Source organism: Pagrus major, chromosome 12 (assembly GCF_040436345.1).
Source record: "Pagrus major chromosome 12, Pma_NU_1.0".
Lineage (NCBI taxonomy): Eukaryota > Metazoa > Chordata > Actinopteri > Spariformes > Sparidae > Pagrus > Pagrus major.
In genome coordinates this window covers 22,853,436-22,877,085 of record NC_133226.1, presented here as the reverse complement: position 1 = coordinate 22,877,085, position 23,650 = coordinate 22,853,436, and the positions used below count along the sequence as shown (strand labels likewise).

General features: G+C 38.7%; 1 protein-coding gene across 1 annotated transcript; it reads right to left on the bottom strand.

Annotated features, from left to right (window-relative positions):
• Positions 1-14,964: 14,964 nt before the first annotated feature.
• LOC141005641 (probable global transcription activator SNF2L2) lies at positions 14,965-21,345 on the bottom strand (the record flags this gene model as incomplete). Its single annotated transcript, XM_073477562.1, has 5 exons — positions 21,250-21,345; positions 19,297-19,526; positions 17,830-17,935; positions 15,217-15,318; positions 14,965-15,048 (listed from the first exon to the last, which is right to left on the bottom strand). Coding segments are annotated over exons 1-5 (618 nt in total), but the record flags the coding sequence as incomplete, so codon positions are not given.
• Positions 21,346-23,650: the final 2,305 nt, after the last annotated feature.

Sequence of the window (23,650 nt, the reverse complement as noted above, 5' to 3'; positions counted from 1 at the left end):
AATTGAGAAAAAATATATTTTAAGGGCCTTTAAGATAAGAAAGATAATCTGAATGTCAATTATTTATTAAAATGTAAAGATATTAGTCGGATAAACTGAGACTTTCGTGTTAATTGCTTGGATTGTGTTTTTGTTGTTTTCATGCTGTCAAAGTATTCAACAAATTCTCTTTGCAGGTGATATAATACCTGTGAGATTGAATGAATGGCACCGTATCACAGTTTGATGAGGTGCTGTTAACATTAATGGAAGTTGGCAATGTTTCAGGGCGTCTTTGTCAGTTCAAGATGCCGACATTAGAATAACACACAACTCTCGAGGGTGAGGTGCACGGCGGTGTGATGAGAACTGTGTCAGCCTCCTCCAGTCAAAGTGCACGTTCCAGTGCCCTGAGGCGGATGGACTGGGCCAACAGCTGTGACATGCAGTGGCAGGGGAGGAGGACTGCAGGCTAATTTAGAAAGCCTTCTGTTCTCTGTTCTCTCGTGGGGCGCTGTGAAATTTGAACATTAAAACACTGCCATGTCAAAGAGAAGAAAGGTATTAGCAGAGGTAGGATTCAGGCAAAGGGGTGAAAAGCAGGGCTTCAACTTAAAGTGGGACTGCAACTGAGGATTATTCTCGTTATCATTTAATCTGCGCATTATTTTAACAATTAATCATTTACACCCCATTACACCTGGTATTAAAAAGGGACCTGTATCCAGTTTCCTCATAATACATCCATGTCCAAAACCCAATTACTTCATTTGGAAACAGCAAATATTTTGCATTCTTGTTTGAAAAATGACTGAAACATGACATAATGACATAACATGAGACGTGAACCAGAATCAAATCTGCTTTTTTGGCCAAGCTTGTGTGCACATACAAGGAATTTGACTCTGGTTTTAAATTGCTCTAAGTGTACTTGCAAATATAAATAAATAGACGGGGCCAAAATAAAAAGTACTTAATATGAAAGGGTGGCAGAGATTCACAGTCAAAGATTAAATCAAATATGGAAACAAAGCTAATTCATCTTAAATGCTTAACAGCCGTTTTTGCTCTGCAGAAGGCATTTTCTGAACATGACTCCTCCACTTAACTGTTCATCAGTCTATACACTGCTATGATACATTCAGTCTCCACTACATCTACTGTATATGTCGACTATGAAGTATGCTCTGCCTTGGGCGAGAACCTTCCTTGGGTTTAGCTATCATGGCTGTGAACACGCTAGCCATTCTCACATAATGATGGTATTATTTTGCTCTTACCCCAAAGGTAATAGCTGTGTCAAGAATGTAGAACATTGTGGTCAAACGGAAGTTATTTTCTGGAGACTTTCCACAAGCAGTCACACTTGAAACCTCATCGTTACCTCATCCACATTGCCGATGCTGATATTGGAACGGGATGACGTAAATTGTACAGTTAAGAGTGGATATATTTGATAGATATTCATTGTAAAAAATGTACATTTGATGGAATTCTTGTATTAATGTATCATATAATGTGTATTTGTTATTATTTTGTGCTAAAATAATTGTCATTTCATTTTTTGTGGTCAGTATTTGGCAAGCCTTAGTACATGATGTGTTTGTGCCAAAATCTTAAAGGTACCCTGTGGAGTTTTCGACCACTAGCAGTGCTATGGAGCAACGTTTTAAAGATTGGGTTTCTTTGTACCGAGCACAAGGACACACATGATATGACGTCATACACATTCCTGCTGCTCAACTTTTGGTGGTGGTGCTACTCCAAGACACTCTGCCATGACTACGTTTACATGCACACTAATATTTCAGAATATGACATAGTTTGAATATGATACGAGGCATGTCCCATCCTTATTCCATGTGTAGCATTTTCTGAATAAGACATGCTTTCACCCAAGACAGTTTTCACCCAATTTCCTGAGAAAAATACCCAGATCTTGGTCACAACAAAAAAATGAGATGGTCTGACTTCCTGTGAAAACACCTGTTTTTGGCTGCAACAAAAAATCCCCGGAGATGGTCTGACTTCCTGTGAAAAACGCTTTTGTACATTGCCTATATGCATTCCCCAAATAAGAGCTATTTAGGGTAGCATTATGGACAAGGACAAACATTATGATATCAACAGATTTTTGGATATGAAATATCATAACGACAACCTTTTCAAAAAGGTAGTTGAATGAATGAATGAGGGAGGATGTGATTGAATCGGAGTACACGCATCTGCATGTAAATGGAAATAATAATAAAACATTTAATTTCATTACGCATGTCCAGGACTTGGTAGGAACATTGTTTCCATCTGAATAAGTGCAAGAAAACACAGAATATTTTGTGCATGTAAACAGAGCAATGTTCCAATAAAGCTAAGCGAAGAGCAAAGCAAGCTAGCAAACATGGATGTTAACAATTCATGACTTTAAATACTTAAGAAATCAGGTTTGCACCCTTTTTATGAGGAACGAATCTCATTCATCAATTTAGTACTAAAGGATGCACCTTTAAGCTTTGGTAAATCATAATAATAATGATACATGCTCCCTCTGACAACCTGCTGCTAAAGTTATAATATATATGTGTGTAATATTGCAGTCTCTTTTTCAGTAGTACTTGCGTATGCGTTCCAATTATATTAACAAGGACATCATATTGTCACGTTCTACATGTGTGACGGTCATAGCACTCTCAGTTACACTTAGAGGGAGAAATAGCCTCAGGGACTGAAGTGAAAGGAAACCTCAGACAGATCCGTGAAGTGTATGCAATGTATTTTTTCTGATTGTTATTCTTCACCACCGGAAGGACGTGAGAAGAAGGTATATGAATGTAATCTTATGGTATCTTTCTATGTGCCAACCTGTCTGTCTGCACATGCAGTAAATATATGTTTCTATATATATTTCAGCCCCTGTTTTTTTCTATTTGTTCTATATCTTAATGTTTGTGGGGGGAAAAAAAGAAACACTGTTCTGCCAGTGTTCTTTGCTGCTCGTTTGCAAAATAGGAAGAGCAATTTTCAGGCGGTTTGAAACTGAAAAATTGTTTTGACAGTCTGTCTTATTCTTACATTGCAGTCTTAAGGCTACAGAGGGCTGATTAGGTTTTGAGAGAGAAAAAGTGTCAGAGAATATAAACATATTGTTCTCGTTAAAAGGTATTTTTAGCTTTGCCAGAGAGATGCTTACTACATATGTGTATATATATATATATATACATATATATATATATATATATATATATATATACATATATATATACATATATATATATGTATATATATATATATATATATATATATATATATATATATATATATATATATATATATATATATATATATATATTTGTTTTTCTGGTTTGGTCTTATCTGTTATAAAGGATGAGACTTGAGATATTTTACATTACTCTTATTGTCAACACATCCTATTTAATGACTGACTTTAAAGGGGCTATATGTCAGACTTTAAGTTTAAAACATTCAGAGATTAACTAAAATTATCAACAGGATGTGAAGAAATATCAGTTTTTTGATGTTATGTCAGAGACGTGTTATGTTGCCAATATATCTAATGCTAAGGCCTTTCCTGTCTGTAGTGTTGCTTACTGGTGTTGCTTTCCACAACTGGAGACAGTTCTTGGCGTACAAAGGGATGAAGTTTGATGCCGAACTCGCAGTGTTTTATTATAGACCGGTGAGTAAACAGCTGCTAATGTTGGTTATTTAGCAAAAGCTTATAAAGGTAGCTAATTGTGTGATATTATTGACAGCGTTAGTATGTTTGCTAGCTACTTGTTGAAAGAAAATGAAAAGAGAAATGTCAAGAAATGCCCTACTGTATCTTGCGATGTTAAAGAAAGTGAGAAAGATATTCCTGGATCTGTTCCTTGATCCTGATCTGCACCAAAAGTGAATGGGGTCTGTTCTGGGCTGAGACCCATCCTCCATCCAAGCTTGGTGGAAACCCATTCTGTAGTTTTTGTGTAAACCTGCTGACAAACCAACCAAATAAACAAACACAGGTGAAAAACTAATCTCCTTGGCTTTCTTCAAACTGAAGAAAATTATTTCCATCAGTGGATTTGGTGCTTTAGTGAGTGTTGCTGGCAGCAGAACGATGTATTCTGGGATTGATTTCAAATAAAGAACAGCGCACTTTTTCCTCAAAATGAAGGAAAATGTCCTTGAGTACGATGTGATGCACTGATGGGTTTTGAATTATTTTTGAACATCGATGCCACAGAAGAATAAGGTATTGGCTGCTCAGGGAGTATTTTTTTGAAGGACCAGTGCACTGTTGGTTTTGGTCTTTTCATGGGATTTGCTGACAAAAGAAAAATACAGAAAGGAGGATGCATGGTTCAGAAAAACAGCATGACCCCATAGAACTGCCCAGTATGCACTGTTCACTCTAGGTTCAATCAGGAAATTAGATTTTTGTTACCTTGCGAATGCAATGACCCTCAGATTTCCCCTTGATTTGGCTCAAGTTAAGTAAGACTAGTCATTTGTCACAGTTTTTCTTCCATCACGGAGCAATGTTGTGGCTTATAAATAAATGTTTAGAAGAAGAAGAACAACAACAAGAAGAACAAAATGATCTTCGCCAAATGCTGCTTTTTCTGATGAATAAGCCTGACAGAACTATCATATAACCCCACACAACCGTAAAACAGACTGACTATAACAGCTTTAAAAGGCCAACCATTATAGGTTGAATAACCATTGTTCAGCCTCCACTGTCAGCTGGACGATGAGTAATTCTTTTCAAAGGAAAACTTTGACACGTCCAGCTGACACTGCCTGGAAACCGATAACTATACAGACGTTATATAATTATAAATAGCTCCACAGCTTGATACAGACCATGATTAGTCTCAGACCACATACAGTAGGCAATCATGAGCGTGTTTGAATTAATGCATAATAATGACTACTTTTAATCTTAGAATCAGATTTGATATTCCATCAATTATTGCTGTATTCAACCGTAGATGTATGCAGAAAATTAAGCTCTTCTAGTATATTCTCGAATTATAACTATTAATGCATGAATGTGTTCATAGCTTTAGGGCTGCAGGAGGGAAAGGATGAACGCCTTTTAATAGCTTTATATACTGCTGGGTGGCTTAACCTATCATAATATATCCTAGCTACAACTTCAGATATAAAGTATGAATAAAGTAAAGTAACCAGTAGGCCTAATGCTAACAAAACTAACTAGCTTTAAAATAAATGTTGTGGAATAAAAGTCTAATATTTGCCTCTGAGATATAATGTAGTAGAAGAATAAGGTTTAGGTTTAAAGGGTATTTATCCTGTATATGTTTTGTGAGGGAAACGCCATGGTGATGCCCTGCAATTGAAGGAATGGGTGTGTTTGCAGTGGAGTCTAGGCAAACCCCCAGGAGGAGGGGGGGACTCCCAGTGGGACTCAAGAGTAGTTAATGTTATTGTGTTTTTTTTATGCCAGAAATATCACATTAAGTTCCTAAAATCACAATTAAAAGGAAGTTGTAGCTAATGTTGATTTACGCAATAGTGACTTTGTTGAAGAAGGTTCGAATTCAGAGCTGCAAGAGTTGATGCAAAATGTCGGATATAAATTAGGTTTGGAAATATTGATGAAAACAAGACATCCAATGGGGACTTTGGCAACTAAAATTAGATAATTTATCAAAGAATCAAAAATGACTCTTTTATCATTGGTTTGAATAGCAGAAACAGTTGGGAATCACAAGCCAGGTGACCAAAAATTGTGATCGTCCAGCCTTTTCCACAGATCAAGCTACTTCAAACCCTCAGTTCCTTAAAGCGGCTGTTTAACTGAGACTCTCTGCTCCACTCATTTACTTATCCCAGACTTGAACCTTATGAATAAAATGTATTATTATATGTTTAAACTTTTATTGAAGCATGGTGAGGCAGAGCAATTTTCTAAGGCTCCTGGAAATCTGCTATGGAGAAACCTCCCCTGACACGCTTGAAAAACCACATCTAGCACTCCCTTCGGTATATTACTCACTCACTAAGTAATATACCACTCACTGCTTTTCTTTTCTCTTCACACTTTAATATGCACCCATACTAATTTATTAAATCTCAAAAAGGGGAAACATCTCAGGAATCCTTCACTTACTTATGCCATCAATGTAAATTCTTAAATGAAGACATATTTGTCCCTTGTGCATCTTTTATTGGTTTAGAAATGAAAAGAAATGTGTGCGGGAGGGGTTCATTGTTTCTTTTATTTCTGCTATATATAGATACGCAGATAAAATAAAATACAGGGGTATGTTGTATGTTGTAGAAGACCGCAGTCCTTGGTCAAAGCAACATTGGCCTTGCAACATTTCTGCAGCCACAGTGCACCCACGGAGGCTGACACTGACGAGTACAAAGATATACATACGGCTGTGCTGATTGAACTTGAAGGACAGGGATCAAAGAGCGCTCGTCTATAGGACAATTCTTACGAAGAGCTAGCAGAAATGTGTAGGGCTTCCTCTGGGGAGAAGCACTCCCTACCCTGCAGCTCTCTGATCCTGGGACACATGAGCAGCTTGAGAAGAGAAGATGATGAACGCAAATCTACCCCGACTACCCGTTCAATAAAAGGGAGTTTTTTTACACAAGAAAAAGATTGTATTGTATAAAGTATTTGGAATTAGACTACAAGGGTGATAGGTGTATTTTACATCATTACGTAATCTCAGGAGGTATGTAAATTTGGATTATACAGTGACACTTCCATCTCCCAGGGTTTTTTTTTCCCTTTTTAAATCAGGGATGAGCTTTGAGATGGGGTCATACTGTATAATTCTCATATAATTCACATTTCTGTCCGAACTTTAAGAATATGAATTATCAGAATACATCATGGGTTAACCTCCTTGGGTTTTAACGAGACAATAATTTGAATGGCACCATATTTTACAAGCATTTTATGCATGTTTGCATAGTTTCTTTCAATAATAGGATCATGCTAAATGCTCAGGAAAAAATAGCCGTGGGATATAAATTCATATTGCTGGAGTAAATCGATCTCATGTCATATCATTTCATCTCACAGTCTGATCTAATCTCGTGTCATCTAATTTAATGTCACGCCATTTTATTTGATCTCTTGTCATGTGATATTAGTTTCTGTCATGTCCTGGCATTTCATCGCTACTCATCTGATCTAATTTCATGTCACCTCATGCCGTCGTGTCTCGTCTTACCTCATCTGATCTGATCTCATTTCATAAGTCCTGCCATCTCATCTATTTCTAATCTCATGGCATCTGATTTAATCTAATTTCTTATGGTGTCATACCTTTTTATTTATTTTCATCTCTCATTTTAAGTCCCCTAATCTGGTTTCATTCAATGCCAAGGTCATCTAATATTATTTCTCATCTCATGGCATCTGATTTAATTTTAATGTGTCACATCTTTCATTTCATTTCATTTCATCTCATCTCTAATCGTATCTCCCCTGATCTGATTTTGTCATGCCATCTTCCTCGAATCATATTTCTCATCTCATTTTATGTCAACCGATTTCATCTTTTCTAGTCTCTTAACCCTTTGCCAACATATGTCATGTCATCTCACCTCATAGCGGTCTCATCAAGATGTGTATATTTAAACAGGTTTAACTTAAAATATGATTTCTATCATTGTTTCTCTGCCTTCAGGGAAGATGATTGGTTCACTTGATGCAGCTCAGTGACAAGCACAGTTGCATAAAATCCATTTTCAAAAACAGCTAAACTGGCTGGGAATTATTTACAGCTACAACAAGGCAGTTTCCGCAGCACACCCCAAACAATTACACCCACGGTGTTAAATCAGAAAGTTAGCACCTCAGACTTCAGAATATCTCCACTGTGATGCACATAAAATGCCTCAAATGTCACTGAAAACCTTTAACTGTACAGTATACTGCCATCTGCATAATATACATTCAAGTTGTCACCAAGATGATAACATTTGTGGGTGCACTGTATATACTCACTGAAGCAGAAAACAGCAACACAGGCAGAGGAAACACAGCAATCGAAATATTGACTTTTACATCCAGGTCATTATTCCTCAAGCTGCTGTGTCAAATAACGGTGTCCAACTTTTATGTTTGCTGTGACCGAAGACAGTTGATGTGTTTTACTGTTCTGTATAAACCAACTTGTCAGCACTCTGAAACTTGCTGTGCAATAGTTGGGCCTCCAGTGACGGAGGAAAAATGTCTGATGAAGTCTGTGTAGATTTTTCAAAAGTAGCTCGCAACCATCAGCAGGGACGGACTAGTTGAATAGACAAAATGAATGTATAATGTCATAGAAATGATGAGAAATTCAAAACGACCGGACTCAACTGAAGCATGAAATCAAAGATAAATGTTGGTGGTGATTTTTTCCTACCAAGACTGACAGCGAAAAAGCAGTGAGGCCAAATGTGATCAGCTGATATTACAGGTGATTAGTGAAATGTGGAACCCACTAACTATCTATTAAATCTGTGTCCTATGGGTAAAAAGAAAATGGATTGTCTTCTCAGCAGATTAAAGTCACCTTCTGGGTCTACTAATCTCCAAAAGCCATTAGTGCATCTACCTTCAGCTATATCTCTATCCCTGCGTTTCCATTAGGTTTATGTGTCATTTTATGTGAGATTTTCATCAAGAAGACATACGTGCCACTTTGTTTCCCAGAGCTGTTTACTGTAAGAGCCCACGCCTTTTAGCTGCCCCACGCTAAGGATGTTGTTAATCTCTAAACATCTGCGAGGAGCTTTTCACTTCTGACACTTCATTAAATGTCGAGTAGCATATATCAATACTGTAAATTGATTTATTTAGTTTTCATTATCTAACTCTACCAGGGGAATACCACACAACATGCTCTTTGACTGAACAAGATGATAGACAGTTTATATTGGATCTGGAACACAGAGACGTTTTGAGTGATATTCTCACGAGCTTTCTGGTGATTGATGTGGGATTTGAATATAGACGTAGGGAGAACATGGTAGTAATTCAGATAAGAATATTATCACTCTGTAAAACAAAGACTATTTTTACTGCACCTCTGCTAAGGAGGTTATCTTCACACCTGTGTCCGTTTGTTTCCCAGATCCAGCAATTTTTTTCTCCCTCTCAACATTTTTGTTATTTTCTCAGGGAATAATGCACGTATATTTATAACAAAAGTCAGGTGTATTTCGGCGGCTGGTATCTATGAGTTAGTACAATCAGATGCAGACAGAGAAGACTGGAGGTATGCGCTATACTAAGTGCCATTCCAGTTTAATCGGGTAATTGTAAAGAAAGTTCGAGCTGTGTTTTTCAGTTGTCCATCTCACACGTGTCTGACTGAACAGATGTTTTAATCAATCCAGCTGTCTACACATCCCTGCTACATGCATGTAAACCCAACTTGAAGCTTATTATTTTTTTGCTTTAAGTCTAAAATAACTAAATGAAACAAAAACACTCAAACCATGAAACTAGATGATTTGTAATCCAGCCAACCATTGTTGAGTTATTTCATCAAAATCAAAAATGTCAACCTCAGGGCAGAGCTAGAGGAGAAGCTGACAGGTCTTCTGAAGTCATGTGGCCATCAACGTAATTTTTTTCATTGCACATGTTTGTAGTGGCCTCTGAATTGAATTCAGGTAATGTGGTTGTTTTTGGTTCTGTTTGGGTAAAAATGGTATTGACATGAAACATGTTTCAGCCACTGAATACAACTTCATTGCCTTTTTTTCTTTGCAAAACAAAGCCTTTAGCCAAACATGGATTTTAAGGTCCTGTCTCTCAGGCAACCATCGGTTTACATTCATTTGACTGTGCAATAGAAAATCTCTAGTATAGTTGCCAGCAGGACACTCTCATGGTACTCTGACCTTTAGACTTGTGAGCCAGCTGTCAGAGTGTGCAATAATGAGCTGTTTTTATAAAAGATTCATTGGAAAATCTCAGACGCCATTTTGTGCTTGTCTATCAATTTTCTTCTGCCTTAACGCTTGCTCTTCTCTATCATCTATTACTGAGATTTTTCAGGTAAATGTGTGTTCATAGCTTATTAAGCCTTAAGCCGTCTCACTTAAAATGCTGCGATAGTGTGAGAGTGCATTAAAAATGTATGTTTTTTCCTGTCACATACAGAAGCTCCCATCTTGAAAAGCTTGGATATATGAAGAAACAGGAGGGTGTGTGAGAGGAGGAAGATGCACCTTTCATCATGTTATTATTATTATTCATGTGTGGCTTTTTTCCCCTGTGAAACACGTTGTGCTTTAGTGAGGGGCTCCGACAAGAATGCTCAATTCCACTTGACTTGTGCTTCTACCTGGTTAACCTGAACAGCCTTTACACGCCTACTGTATGTAATTGAATCCACAAAAACTAAACTTAAGGTGACCACATTCACTCATATCCTAGCAATGATATGAGTTCCTGTATGAAGAATGAGAAATTTGAATGCAAGCACACCTTCTTCCACCAGCCGCTCGCCCCCTGCTCACATATACCCTGCACTGTATATTCAGACAGACATTATTATTTTACACCCACTCACTTCGGGAACAACAGCTGTTTGAAGCTCCACTGAGTGGTATTTTTGATATTAACAGTGACTCAAAAGACTCACTGAAATGTGAAAGGTTTGCATGAACTAAGAATCCTGCAGAGAATCAGCTCAGGCTGCAGCCAGCTGTAGCTTTCAGCTCCCCCCTCCCCGTCCCCATGGTGAAATCCCGACGGCTCTCTCTCTCGAATATAAAACTGTTAGAAGCTGCTCTCTAATATACAAAAGGCCACTGTTTGCTGCCTTTACAGGGTGTAACAGTGAAGAAACAAAGCAAACAGGTGGTCGATCAATTGAGTTGAACATCATGGAGACAAAAGAGATGTATATGTTTTTCTGACTGAACCAGGCCTCATATAGGTTGGATTCAACAGGTAGTCCTTTCTGCCCCCTAGTGGTAAACAAAATGATGTAATGCAACTTTAGAGGGATAGTCGACTGTTTGGAAAATACGCTTTCTTAGTGAGCGTCTTGGTGAGAGAGTGCTTGGAGTTACTCTGAATCAATTATTGATTGCACAGCGTAAAAGCTGTAAAAAATGACACCACCAACGTATAGATTGGTTCCCTATAAGTCTTGCTTTTGCTATGCTATTTGGTCTGCCACCGCGCTGGATTTCTCCTGGGAAAATGAAGGTCCATGTGGCATTGTCTTACCTGGTCGCTGTCCCCAGCTAATGCTGAAACAGCTGGAATAATTGTATAGGGAGGAGGCAAAAAAGGCGAAGTGGGAGAGTGATAGAAACTGAGGTTTTAACTCGATGGAGGGCGACGGTCTGTTCCCCACTTCATATGTTTTTCCCCCATACCACTGGGACATGAGACATTCATTAGGGGAATTATTTTGTCTAGATTAGTAAGTAACAAAACCTGCCTGCTTATTAACACAACCGGGTGTTTTACTCTGCCTTCTCATAGCACTTCTCACAGAGTTCAGGATTTCTAGGTCAAATTGGGATTTTTACTTTAGTTTTTTGCTTCGGGCAGTAGTTCTGGCTGGCAACTTCTTTAAAATCACAAGTTTTTGGTAATAAAATGACATGTAGATTGAACAAACAAACTGCAAAATGTCACTGTAATAAGTGAGATTTGGAGTTGTTGGCAGGAACATTACTGTTTTAAACTTTGGACGAGGTTCATGCTCGCCATTTTACTCTACTTCCAGTCTATATTACTATTCCTTTAAAGCTGTAAGAGTTCACCTCATAACTTTTCAGTTACTTACTAAACTGTTGACATGCACTGTATATAATTATACCAACAGCAGTCACTACTTGTTGTGACCAGATGAGGATCAGATTTACCTGATCATTTTTGTGTTGATACCATTAGTTATTGCATAGATCTATTTATCTTGGTTAATAACCATCACAGAAGTTGAATTGGTCAAGGGATGTTACCCACTGAGATACTGTAAAGTGAAATGCTTTAGGGGTGGTTGGGCACAGATTGGCTGTGACACTGCCACAGATGGATCCCAGTGATATATGACGTAAAAAGCAATTACCGGTAGGATGGAGGACATGACTCAAGTGTATGAGAGAGACAGTATGAGCACGCAGGGAGAGGATTCTTGCAGCTTTATGGATGCTTGAACTCACGTCTTTAATGGACCGGCATGTCTACTTCAGGATTTGTTGTAAAAGAAACTACCTGCTTTTGCAAGAAGCCCTTTACAGAAAGTGTGAGGGCACATATAGACTATGGTCAAACAGTTGAGGTAATAACAATTACAATATACTTTATCTTTGTATTTGTGTTGTCACATAACTTTTTTTTAATTTTGTACATCACAGTTTGTGTTATAGACCAGGGTTTGGTGCGACCTTTCTTCTACAAATGTTGTTCAAAACATGTCATATTCTTATCAATGTGTGATCGGATCTTACTTACCTATTCCCTATTTTTTTTTTTTTTACACAAATAAAGAAATATCTTAATGTATAACTTTTGCCGAATTAACAAGAAGACCCAAATTGTAAAGAATTTGTTGTGGACAGTGTTTCAAAAAGTTTATAAAGTTTCTCCGAACGCCACAACTCACAAAATCGAGCAATTTCTTAAGGGAGTCCGGAGGCTTTCTCTGCGGGCGTCAAAGAAAGTGATCACATGCGGCACAGACTCAAATGTGTCCTCAATTTGTCTTGGGCCTCAAGCTGTCCACTTCTGATAGAAACTCAGTTCCCTGCTCTATATGCAATTAAAGAATGTGGTCCAACCACCTCTGAATGCATGCATCTTCAGTGCGCCTTGGAGGTGTTCACACCTGTACTTACAGCTGTCCACTTGTGATCGGATCTCACTTCCCCACTCTATATGCAAATAAAGACATTGCTTTATACTTAAATAAAGAATGTATATTCATGGTGAACATTTACAGAATTAACAGGAAGGCCTAAATGGCTAAGAGTTTGTTGTAGGCAGCATTACACAACGTTTATAAAGTTTCTCCTTACACAACAACTTACAAAATTGAGTGATTTTTTAAAGGGAATCTGGGGAATCTCTCCACGGGCATCAAAGACCGCCAGTCTGAGCGATTGCATCTCAAATGCGTCCTCAATGTGTCCCAGGGGTGGTGATCACACTGTAGCAGTCCAATTGCTTGTGACTTGCTATTTTTCTTTGTTTGGGCTGATTTCCGTCATGACTGATTGCAGGGGATTCAGACCACCTGTGCACAGGTGGGGAGACTGACTCCTGATTTGAGGAGTGGAAGCAGCTTGGGGCATTTCCCTCCCAGCCAATCAGGGTGTGACGACACCCTGTTTGAAAGGCTTAAGAGAGGTGGGAAATCGCTCAGGATGCATGTTGATGGCAGGTCTGAACAGCCCAATAGGGAGAATAAAGTAAAACTGCAAACAACTGGGCTGAGACATTAATGAAAGGTGACACTGTTACATAAGCATGGCCTTAAATACCAGTAACCAGAAATCATGAGACACTCGTGTAGTTCTCTTGCACCACCTATTGGCACATTGTCAAAAATACAAATCACATGCAGCATTTCCACTCTGAAGGCAATAATGCTCCTTAATGTAGAGGTTAAATGGCCTGATAATGGATGTAATTTACTTTAAACCTTCATAATCAGGTATTTTTTTATTGTCTGATGACTAGTTATCTGTTCAAGATTGATTGTGCGTGTCTTCATGACTACTACATTGCTAAATTGACTACTACTTCTATTAAAAATGATAATAATCACCAACCACTTTTGCGACTTTTTGGTAAAATTTATTTTGCAAGTGTTTAAGTGATACATGTTTCCAGGGATTGTCTTAACAACGATATCTTCCACCCCCCACCCCCCCCAACAGCCAGGAGAGTAAATGAAAAGAAACTTTATTTTTTTACTTACTTTTCACACAAACTGTACAATACGTGAATAAACTGTAGCACAAGGGATACAAATGTTCAACTAGAGTACCCTTGATTAGACCAAAACTTGTTCCATCAAGTATACTGTAGTCTCTTTAAACTTCATACTTCCACTGTGTTTTTTTGTATTTTTTTTTATCAAATATGTATAATCTCCAAAATCACATTCAGAGATTTTAAACAAACTTACAGTGTTCATTTGTTCCTCTTTAAAAACACCTTCCCCCCCGTGTGCTTCCATCCTCGTCAACATTGTCACCAGCGGCTGCTGCTCAGGGGGAGCCGGCATCAGGAGAGATATACTGTACATATCATGCTCCAAGACATTATGAAGGCATTTCATACAATCAAATATATGGATTAAAAACAGTCATCGAAACTGGTGTTTTTTTTTACAGAATATTTGCAGAAGCAATCACAGGGACTAAGGCAGAGAAAAAAACATTATTGTAAAAGACTAGCTAAAATAAAAAGAGCAGCACGATGTGCAGCAAGACGTGTCTGACTGGGATGAGTCATCTAAAAGAAAAAGCCACTGATCCATAAGTAGGCGACCTCTCTTTGAGTGGTCTCTCCCGTTTTTATTTTCTTGGACAATGAAGAAACCAATGAAAAGGGATGCGGCTGAGATTACACATGAATGAGAATACAAAAAAAATTTGAGGGCCCTTCAGTTCAACCTTCGTCTTTTGTAGTGTTATCCTCTAGATCCTCATCACTGTCTAAATCACTGTGGAGCCTCTTGGCCATGGTATTTCTGCTTCTCTCCTCCTCCTTCCCTTTCTTAAGCTGGACTGGTAATGGTTTCACTGGTAACAGCAAGAGAGAACAGGATGAGTCTGATGCAACAACACTGTGCTTCAAATTCTGCAGCGATTCAAAAGACATGTTTAGAAATGTAAGAAAAGCCAGCAAACAATAATTTAAAAAGATTACTTTTTCTTTTAACCGCCTCATCTTTTTTTCTCACCTGCTGATGGAACAAATTGGTCTTCAGCTCCGCCGCCATTATCGCCGTGACTGGCGCTAACCGTCTCTTTCTGTTCCTCGTCTGTGACAATTCTCTGTCTCGCGCTCTCGAAAACAGATTTAATGACAATTGAATCCTCATAGATCTGCACACACACACACACATGGACACACACACACACGGATAAATAAACAGAGCACGGGTTGTTATTCACCACATCGACATCCAAGCCCATTTACGACTACAATAATAGAATAGAAGCTGTGAAAAACAATTTAGTGGCTTTCAAGTGAAAGAAGTCCTTCGGGTTCACCTGAGATCCCTCCAGGTTATAAGTCTGAGCATTGTGACACAGGAGGAAAATATCCTTTTCCAGATCCCCCACACTCCTGTACTTGTGATTACGCACACGTTCCTGCGAAGCAGAAGGTCAGAATCAAAACCTCAGTGTGACCACTGCAATAAATAATCAGCCATCATTACACGATTTAAGAGAGGGTAAAACACAAACATACAAACACAGGCAAAGACTTGTAATAACTGAGTTTCCCATCTTTAATAAGTACTTAAACATTATTATCTGCTTTCTTGTCAGTCAAGTCTTGAATGACATGTTCAGAGCAGATCACACAAAATTAAGTTTATGCTTTAAGTCATGTAAGGTAGGGCAAGCCGCTGTTCAAATAAATAGAGAAGCCATCTTCAATTTAATGATTGTATCAACAATTCCACTTCTGATTTTAAGCTTAATGTGAAATTTGACACGTTAAAGGTGTCAGTGCAGGTGCCACTTAGAGTACATGGTGAGTGTAATGAAACTCATTTAGAGAAAGAAACATCTGATGGTGTTTTTTTTATTTTTCTTTAAAGGAAAAGCTCATCCAAAAATGACAATTCAATCATTATCTCCACACCTGATGGAGAGTCGGGTGAAGTTTTGTAGCACACAAAATGTTTCTGGAGCTTTACAGCAAAACAGCGTTGCAGCATTCTCCTAAACAACAGAAATAGCTGGGGACTTGAAAAAAACATTAAATGGCTCCACACAGCTCTACCTGCCTACTCCAAATCTCCTGAAGCCCCGAGATCCCAAATTGATTTAGAAAAAAACCCCTTAATTACACCTTTTTAAATTGAAACCCTCACTGTAGCTGCTAAGCTAAAAGTGCATGCACCCCGTCTGAAGTGGTGGCACAAATAACGTCTTTTCAAGTCGGTTTGGTTTCGCTGTGGATCTCCAGAAATATTTAGTGGACTATGAAACTTCACCTGACCTTCCACTGACATTGAGGTGAATAGATAATGACTGACTTTTCATCTTTGGGTGAACTTATCCTTTAATAAATCCTATGTTTTTGTTGCTGTTGTTGTTAGATGACCAAAATAAACAGGAGTGAAACCAAAAACTACAGGCCCAGTTGCCATTTTTTTTAAAGGGGCACTATGTAGTTTTACAGTAGAAATTAATACTTTGAATTTTAAGATTTACAATATTAATGAGGTAATAATGACAAACTCAGAATTTTTTTTTTTTTTCCATAAATGAATAAACAAGCAGTTCTCAGAGGAAAATAAGGTCTCCAGAACACTGTTTGAAGCTAGAAAGGTGGACAGTTTAGGGTTTTGGCTCTTTATTTAACCATTATCAGAATATAGAAGAACAGCGTATTACCCTTGCCACTTTGGTTGATCATTCATTTATTCTATTTTAGGATATTGTTTTGTTGCTCTGGTGAGTTTGTAGTTAAAGACCACATGTAGTCAGCTGGGAGGAGAGTCACGATTTAGACTGATTCTGTTTGCAACTTTAAACTTCAAAGATGACAATTTAAATTAACAAAATTTTGAAAAAGGAAATTGCCTCAGTGTTATGTGGGCATACATATTTCACTGGTTTCGGGTAACAAGTAGATGATTTGATCAGTTTTTAATCTTTTTCATGTTGTAAACCTCTTGAAGTGTTACTCGGTCCCAACCTCACAGCTCACATTTTCTGTAGTGAACAAGCTTGTTATAGTTGTTGTCGTTGTTAGTGACTTCATTTTGGCTGAATAAGCAGGATGTTTCAGCTGGTGTTGATGACTGATAGCTGTGTGCAGAACATAGTTTTAACCTTTATGTCAAGAAATGAAGATGCAGTCTTCTTTTTTTGATGGATGGCCATGAACTTTAGTTTAAACATTTGTTGTTCCCAGAGCAACGATTTTTGTGATTCCCTGACTTTTCGTCAAGCACAACCATTCCTGTATGATTATTACTGTTATTCTTAAAGATGTCATATTATGCTTTTTGGGTTTTTGCCTTTCCTTTATTGTGTTATTTAACATTTTTGTGCATGTAAAAAGTTCTGCAAAGTGAAAAAGCCCAAAGTCCACAGAAAACACTGCTCCTGCACTGCCTGAAACGCCTGGTTTGGAGTCAAGCCTTTACTTCCGTAACTTGTGTGTGCGTCACTATGTAACAGGTGTTATATAAATATATATTTTTATGTATTTATTATAAATATATACACTCCAGTCAGTCAGCAGACATACAGTTGCTACTGCTGTAGCGGCGTCATTTTAGATCACACTACCTTGCCCGGCATGACCCGCCCTACTCTGCCTCTGATTGGCTACATCCTGCACGTTGAGTAATGCGCATATGCAATTCTCACCAAAGATTGAATAGAGGCGAGATGTCTCACTCCGTAGCTCAAACGGAGCATTCAAGACACAGTGCGAAAAGGGATGCTGCAGCAATGTACCATTTAAGAAAAATAATGTGTTTTTTTTTTAATTAAAGTATGTAAACGTATTCTACTAGAACCCCAAAATAAAAGTATGAAGTTCCATCTCCCTTTATTTGAGTTTCTCTCAGCAGATATCATGTCTATGATATCATAAGAATGATATCTGTATGTGAGTTCTGAGGGTGTTTCACATACCCTGATCCTTCTGAAGTCCACAGGCTTTCGGATCAGCTCGTAGTACTCAGGTACCTCTTTCTTGGAGGGAAGCTGCACAAAGCCTTTACTGATCTGTCGACCCAACCTGGAAGAACAATTTGATAGTTCACATGATCTCTTAATCGAGAAACAGTTTGATCATAACATTTAAGGAAGCCCAGAATGGCCAATAATGATATTTTCACATTATTACATCACACAAACTTGACAAGAAACTTGTCAAGTTTGAAAGTGTTTCAAATATTTTATAACATAAATCATTTCATGTTATAACATGAAACCTTTTGATGTTACAACAATACGTTCTCATTTTATAATATGAAACGTTTATGTTGCAACATGATAAATAAGTTTGTATTTCGTAAAAACACTAAAATATCTTGTTATAAGGTGGAAATGAGTTGTTATAACAAAAAACTTTTAGCGTCATAATATATTACTCATCGATTTTTCTTTTTCTGATGTTAAGCAATACACTTCCTTAATGAATGTATATCATAAATGTACAGAAACAAGAGGAAAAAGAAGAGACTTGAGAGAAATAACAGAGAGAACTGGAGTTCCTAGTGAGTTCTGAGGTCAGTCAGAGGCTGAGCTAAACACAAACACACAGAGTTGGTATATCTCTTGCTTGCTACCTAGCTTACAGCTAACATTTGTTGGATGTTTAGTGCACATGTTAGTACAACAATGTTAGCATTTAGCTCAAAGCCTCACTGTACCTCTACAACCACTAATATCATGGCTGTAGATTCTTATTGCAACATCTCCCACAAAGACTATTTGCTTAAAAAAAATCTTATTAAAGGGGCAATATGGAGGATTTTAGTTAATACATTTTTTTTTTATTTGCTAAAATTATTAAGAGAATGTGAATAAATTGTATTTTGATGTTTTGATGTTATGACGTCTATTTATTGTGTTGCAAAGATGTTAGAATGCTAACCAGCTAGCCCCAATGTGCTCTTGTGCTCGTGGTGTAAACACCAACACACATCTGGTCCCTGAGGCCCAAGTCTGGACCGCTAGCTGCACGGCAACCTTTAAATATTGAAAATTTGAGGTTACTAACCCATTTGATTGGGATCAAATACAGTACTTTTCTTTAGTATTTTGGGATAATGGAATAATGAATTAGGGAGCAGCTTCATTCCTCATGCTGAGACTTCTCAATTCATCCTCCACACTCCATCTTTAAAAATAGACTCTGTGAATGTAGCATAAAATGTCTCAAACCTAGTTTCATTTTTGAAACCCTATGCATTGTTAGAAAATGACAAATACCTCGTACCCTGTACATAAGGACAAATCTGACACCGTCACACAATGAGATCATTATGTCGTCATGTTGTATCTATTACTGGACTCAACAATAACAAGGACCTTGGCCTTGACATGACATCAACAGCAGCATCACAGTGTCGTGACATGATTGAGTGCCCTCACCCGTCCTTGTAGTTGATAACCATATCTACCAGTGTGCTCAGCGTTCTGGTGAGTTCAGGTGGATTTGGCGGCAGTTTCTCAGCCGGTGGGCGTCCTCGCTTCCTTTTGACCTTCTCGCCAGTTTCCTGCCCGGCCTGCAGTTCCTTCTCCCCATGATTATCGCTTTTACGTTTCTTCAGACTGATGTCCTCTTCCATCTCCTCCAGGGACCCGTTCTCTCTGGTCTCAGGCTGCAGGAAGAGGGAGCAATGAGTTGGGACATCTCAACTCAAACAAACATACCAGGTAGAAGAACATATATTGTACACACACAGACCCTGTTACGTTCTTCTTTGTTGCTCTTTCATACCTCAGAATTACAAGGACAATAACAACATTTCCATTCATTTGAACTCTTCCTCTGACTTCCCCTTGACAGTTGAGATGCTCAGACACTGCTGCAAACACTATATGCTTTCAGACATTAATTTGCCACAAAGACAGAAACCTGAAGCACTTCAGACCCTCAAATTAAGGCACTCACAGCCTCCAGTTAATTAGCAATACTGGCTGGAGTTTAAGCATTCGGAATTACAGGGTACAATTTTGTATTCAAATGAAAGAGGGTTTATTTATTTATTACAATAGCATCCGAATTTGCATGGACTGGAGCGCCCCAACTGCTGTGCTGTCTCTGCAAATTTAGGGCAGATTATTTTATCTGGAGGCTTTGATGTCAGATGATTATGGAGGGGAGGCAGAGAGAATGGGAATACATTTGGAAGAAGCCGCGTTACACCAAAGCACAGAGTCTAAAAAAAAAAATGCTATCAATGCAATGGATATTAACCCACATTTGCCTGGTTTGTGCACAAAACTGAGCCAGAATCGTGTTTTCGATGAGGATGCACGCTGCATCCTGAGTTATTTTCAACCCCTCGCTCCCTTTCGAATATCTGCTGCAACCACTGTATTTTCCACAAAGGCAATTAGAGGCCAGAAACATGAGTATGCATGCAGACAGGGGCAGCTCCAGCGACAGCAACAGCAGCAGCAGCAGCAGCAGCAGCCCAGCTGGAGAGAATAGGGAGGAAATAGGGAAGGCATGCTGTCCAATCCCAACAGAATATTGATGCATCAATCACACAGGCTCACACAGCACACAACACACAAATATCATATAATAAGAGCGTGCAGCTTGTGAAGATGTATTTCTCAAGGACAGAGATGAAAGCAGGCTGAAATGTTATATTCTGCAGGAACGGTCACTATGAAAACAATAAAGAGCAATCCAAGCCCTCAGAAATAAGAATTATGATAGAAGGGAGAAGGAAAAAACAAAACAAAAAACGCATGCACTTCGGATATAAAACACAAGAAATGGCAGATAATTGAGTTGGAGCAGACAACAACACTACAGAGGTAACAATAGACATCCTGCTCATCATCGCTCGGCTCAAATGTGGGCTTTGAAAGCCCCGCTGCTCTCTCTAAGGGGCTGCAATCGTTCCAGCGCAATACTGGAGGGATAGAGGGTAATCCTCAAAGATGTATAACGCAGCTGAGAGAGCCGCCTGATTGACTGTGCATGTGTGAGCGGAGGGGCTGTCAGCGTGTGCATGTGATGCTCCATGCCTGTGCTATCTCCTAACAAGCCTGCCTCTTCCCTGACTAATCTGGCAAAGATTCCCTCTCATCTGTTACAACACACACCTACACACTCCCTCTCCTCTCTCCTCCCCCCTCCCCCCCCCACCACCCCATCCGCTCACACACACACACACACACACACACACACACACACTGACAGACAAAACTCACAGACACTCGCTCTCTTTCCCTGGCGCGCGCCCGCACACACACACACATCCAAACGCACACACATTTTTTATCCATCTCTTCCTCTCTTCCCATGCGATGTAGCCTGGCTGAATCCTGAGCCTGAGAAGAAAAGACATGGAGGAGGATATTTACCTGAGTGCAATCTGCAGGCTGGCTATCAGGATCGGCTGCAGCTGTGGGGGAGAGAATTAGCAAGCCAGCATAGCGGCGAGCTGCTAGTCTCTTCATCAGCTGATCACTCAGAAGCAGAGCCCAGAAGGGGGGAGAATAAAAGCGCTATGTTTTCATATACAAATCATTGGGCTGGGGGAAAATAGAAATGCCATACCCATCTCCTGTCTGCAGCTGTCCGAAGTCTTTTTCCTGACTCTGGAAGGCCCCGAGCTTGTCTCCCTCTGCATGTTTTTAATATCGACTGCTGCCAGACGTGTTTTTTTTTTCTTCTTCCTACCCTGCTGTTAAAGTTATCGGGTCCATTTTTATTTTTTTTAATTATTTTTTTTTTCTGCTGTTTTTTCAGAGGGGATTTTCTATTTATGATGTGATGATATCAACTAACGCAGTGATCTCACATGAGTCCAGCAGGCTGCAGCCGGACAGGACATGCATGGTTCATACAGAGGGGAGCAACACAAGTGGCAGCGCGTCGCCACAGGGGGGAGGCGGGGGGTCACGTCCCCCTGAAATATATAGATACAAAAAAATAAAAAAAGTTATCTGCCCTCCTCCCCTCCCCGATGATGACCCGACACGTCACTAGATTCAGTGTTAAACCGCCTCGGATGCTCTTAGTGTTCACTGAACTCCTGCTTCAGGGGTTCCCAACCACTGGACCATGGACCAGTACTGGGTCTTGGGTGGTTCAGTTGGCTACTAGGAGGGAGTAAGGGTCAGTGTTGTAAAGTTCCCAAAAGTCATACTCGCTCCAAAATATTACTTTTGTAAAAATGAAAGTCACCCATATGAATTTTACTCAAAGTCTTAAATCGTCTGATATTAAAGGAGCACTATGTAGTTTTCGGGAGGATAGTTTAATCAGAAGAGAAAGATCTTCACTCACTGTTTATGTAGTTTGTTTTGACATAAATAAAAATCAAACTGTCTTTGTTTTGAATAAACTGAATAAACAAACTGACCTTAAAGGACAACATAATTTCATAATGTTCGACTTTGTATATATGTGGTGGACCCTGCCACCTCATCAATATTGTAAATATCAAAATTCAGTTTGAATTTCTTCTGTGACTACAAGGAAGTTTCAGTTTTTGTTGATTGTAGCGCCCCCTTTTGACAAAAGCGGTACGACGCCAGTGCCTGCTGTCGTAAAGATCTTTGCTAGCGCATGCCGGCGGTGCATGCATTTGTTTTGGAAGCTAGTGATGGAGAGACCGCAAGGATGGATTGCGATGAGGTGATGTATTTATATGTGATATATGTCATCGGACCAGAGCACAGGCATTAATAATAACTATATAGAAATTAGCAGTCTTTTCTTTGCTGTTAACGCAGACGCAATATAACATTTACAGCTGCTTCAATGAAAACAACACAGCATGGTATACATTATATACACAGTATATGATGTTTAAAAATGCAACGTATGAACCCGTAAACTATGAGTGCTTACATAGAAACAATAAAAGCACAAATACAATGAAAGTGCATTGGCTTTTTTTTTTTTTTTTTTAAAAACACATTCCTACATACAAACTACACACGCAGACTCACCCAGCCAATGTTCTGTTCTCTCTAGTTTACTTTGCTCCAAAGTAGTGATTATAAAGCAGGAGAAGAAGTTTTTCAAAACGTGTCGGCAGTCGGTTCCTCTTGGGGGTTAGGACAAGACTTCCAAGGCTGAAAAGCCTCTCCACCGGCGCACCGGATGGCAGCAATATTTTCCAGGAACTGATTATTTTCATGAAAAACTAACAAAAAAATGGATTACTTGAATTACAGAACTAACGTATTATGTTACTCATTACGACAAAAAAGTAATCTCACAGATTACCTTGTAAAAAGTTACCCCCAACACTGTTTATAAAGTACCAAAAAGTCACACTTGAGTTGAAGTAAATACATCATGTTAAAATATAACTTTAGTAAAAGCGAAAGTTTTACTTTGTTTATATTTGGCGGACTCTTCCACCTTTCTAGCTTCAACCTTATTTTCCTCTGAGAACAGTTGGTTTATTCAGTTCTGGAAAAAATAAATATCTCTGAGTTTGTATTGTTACCTTATTAATATTGTAAATATTAAAATTCTGAGATTGAATTTATTCTCCAAAACTACATAGTGCCCCTTTAAATGTACTTACATATCAAAAGTACAAGTAAATAATACATATATTTACATGTATGCATGTACTGTACACTATGGGTTGATAGATTATCAGCCTGGCCAGTTATCAGATTTGATATTCAGCATTATAGTATGTAATCTGGAAAGTAACTAAGGTTATTAAAATAATGTAGAGTAAAAAGTACGATATTTGCCTCACAAAATGTAGTGGAGAGGAAATATAAAGTACTAGGA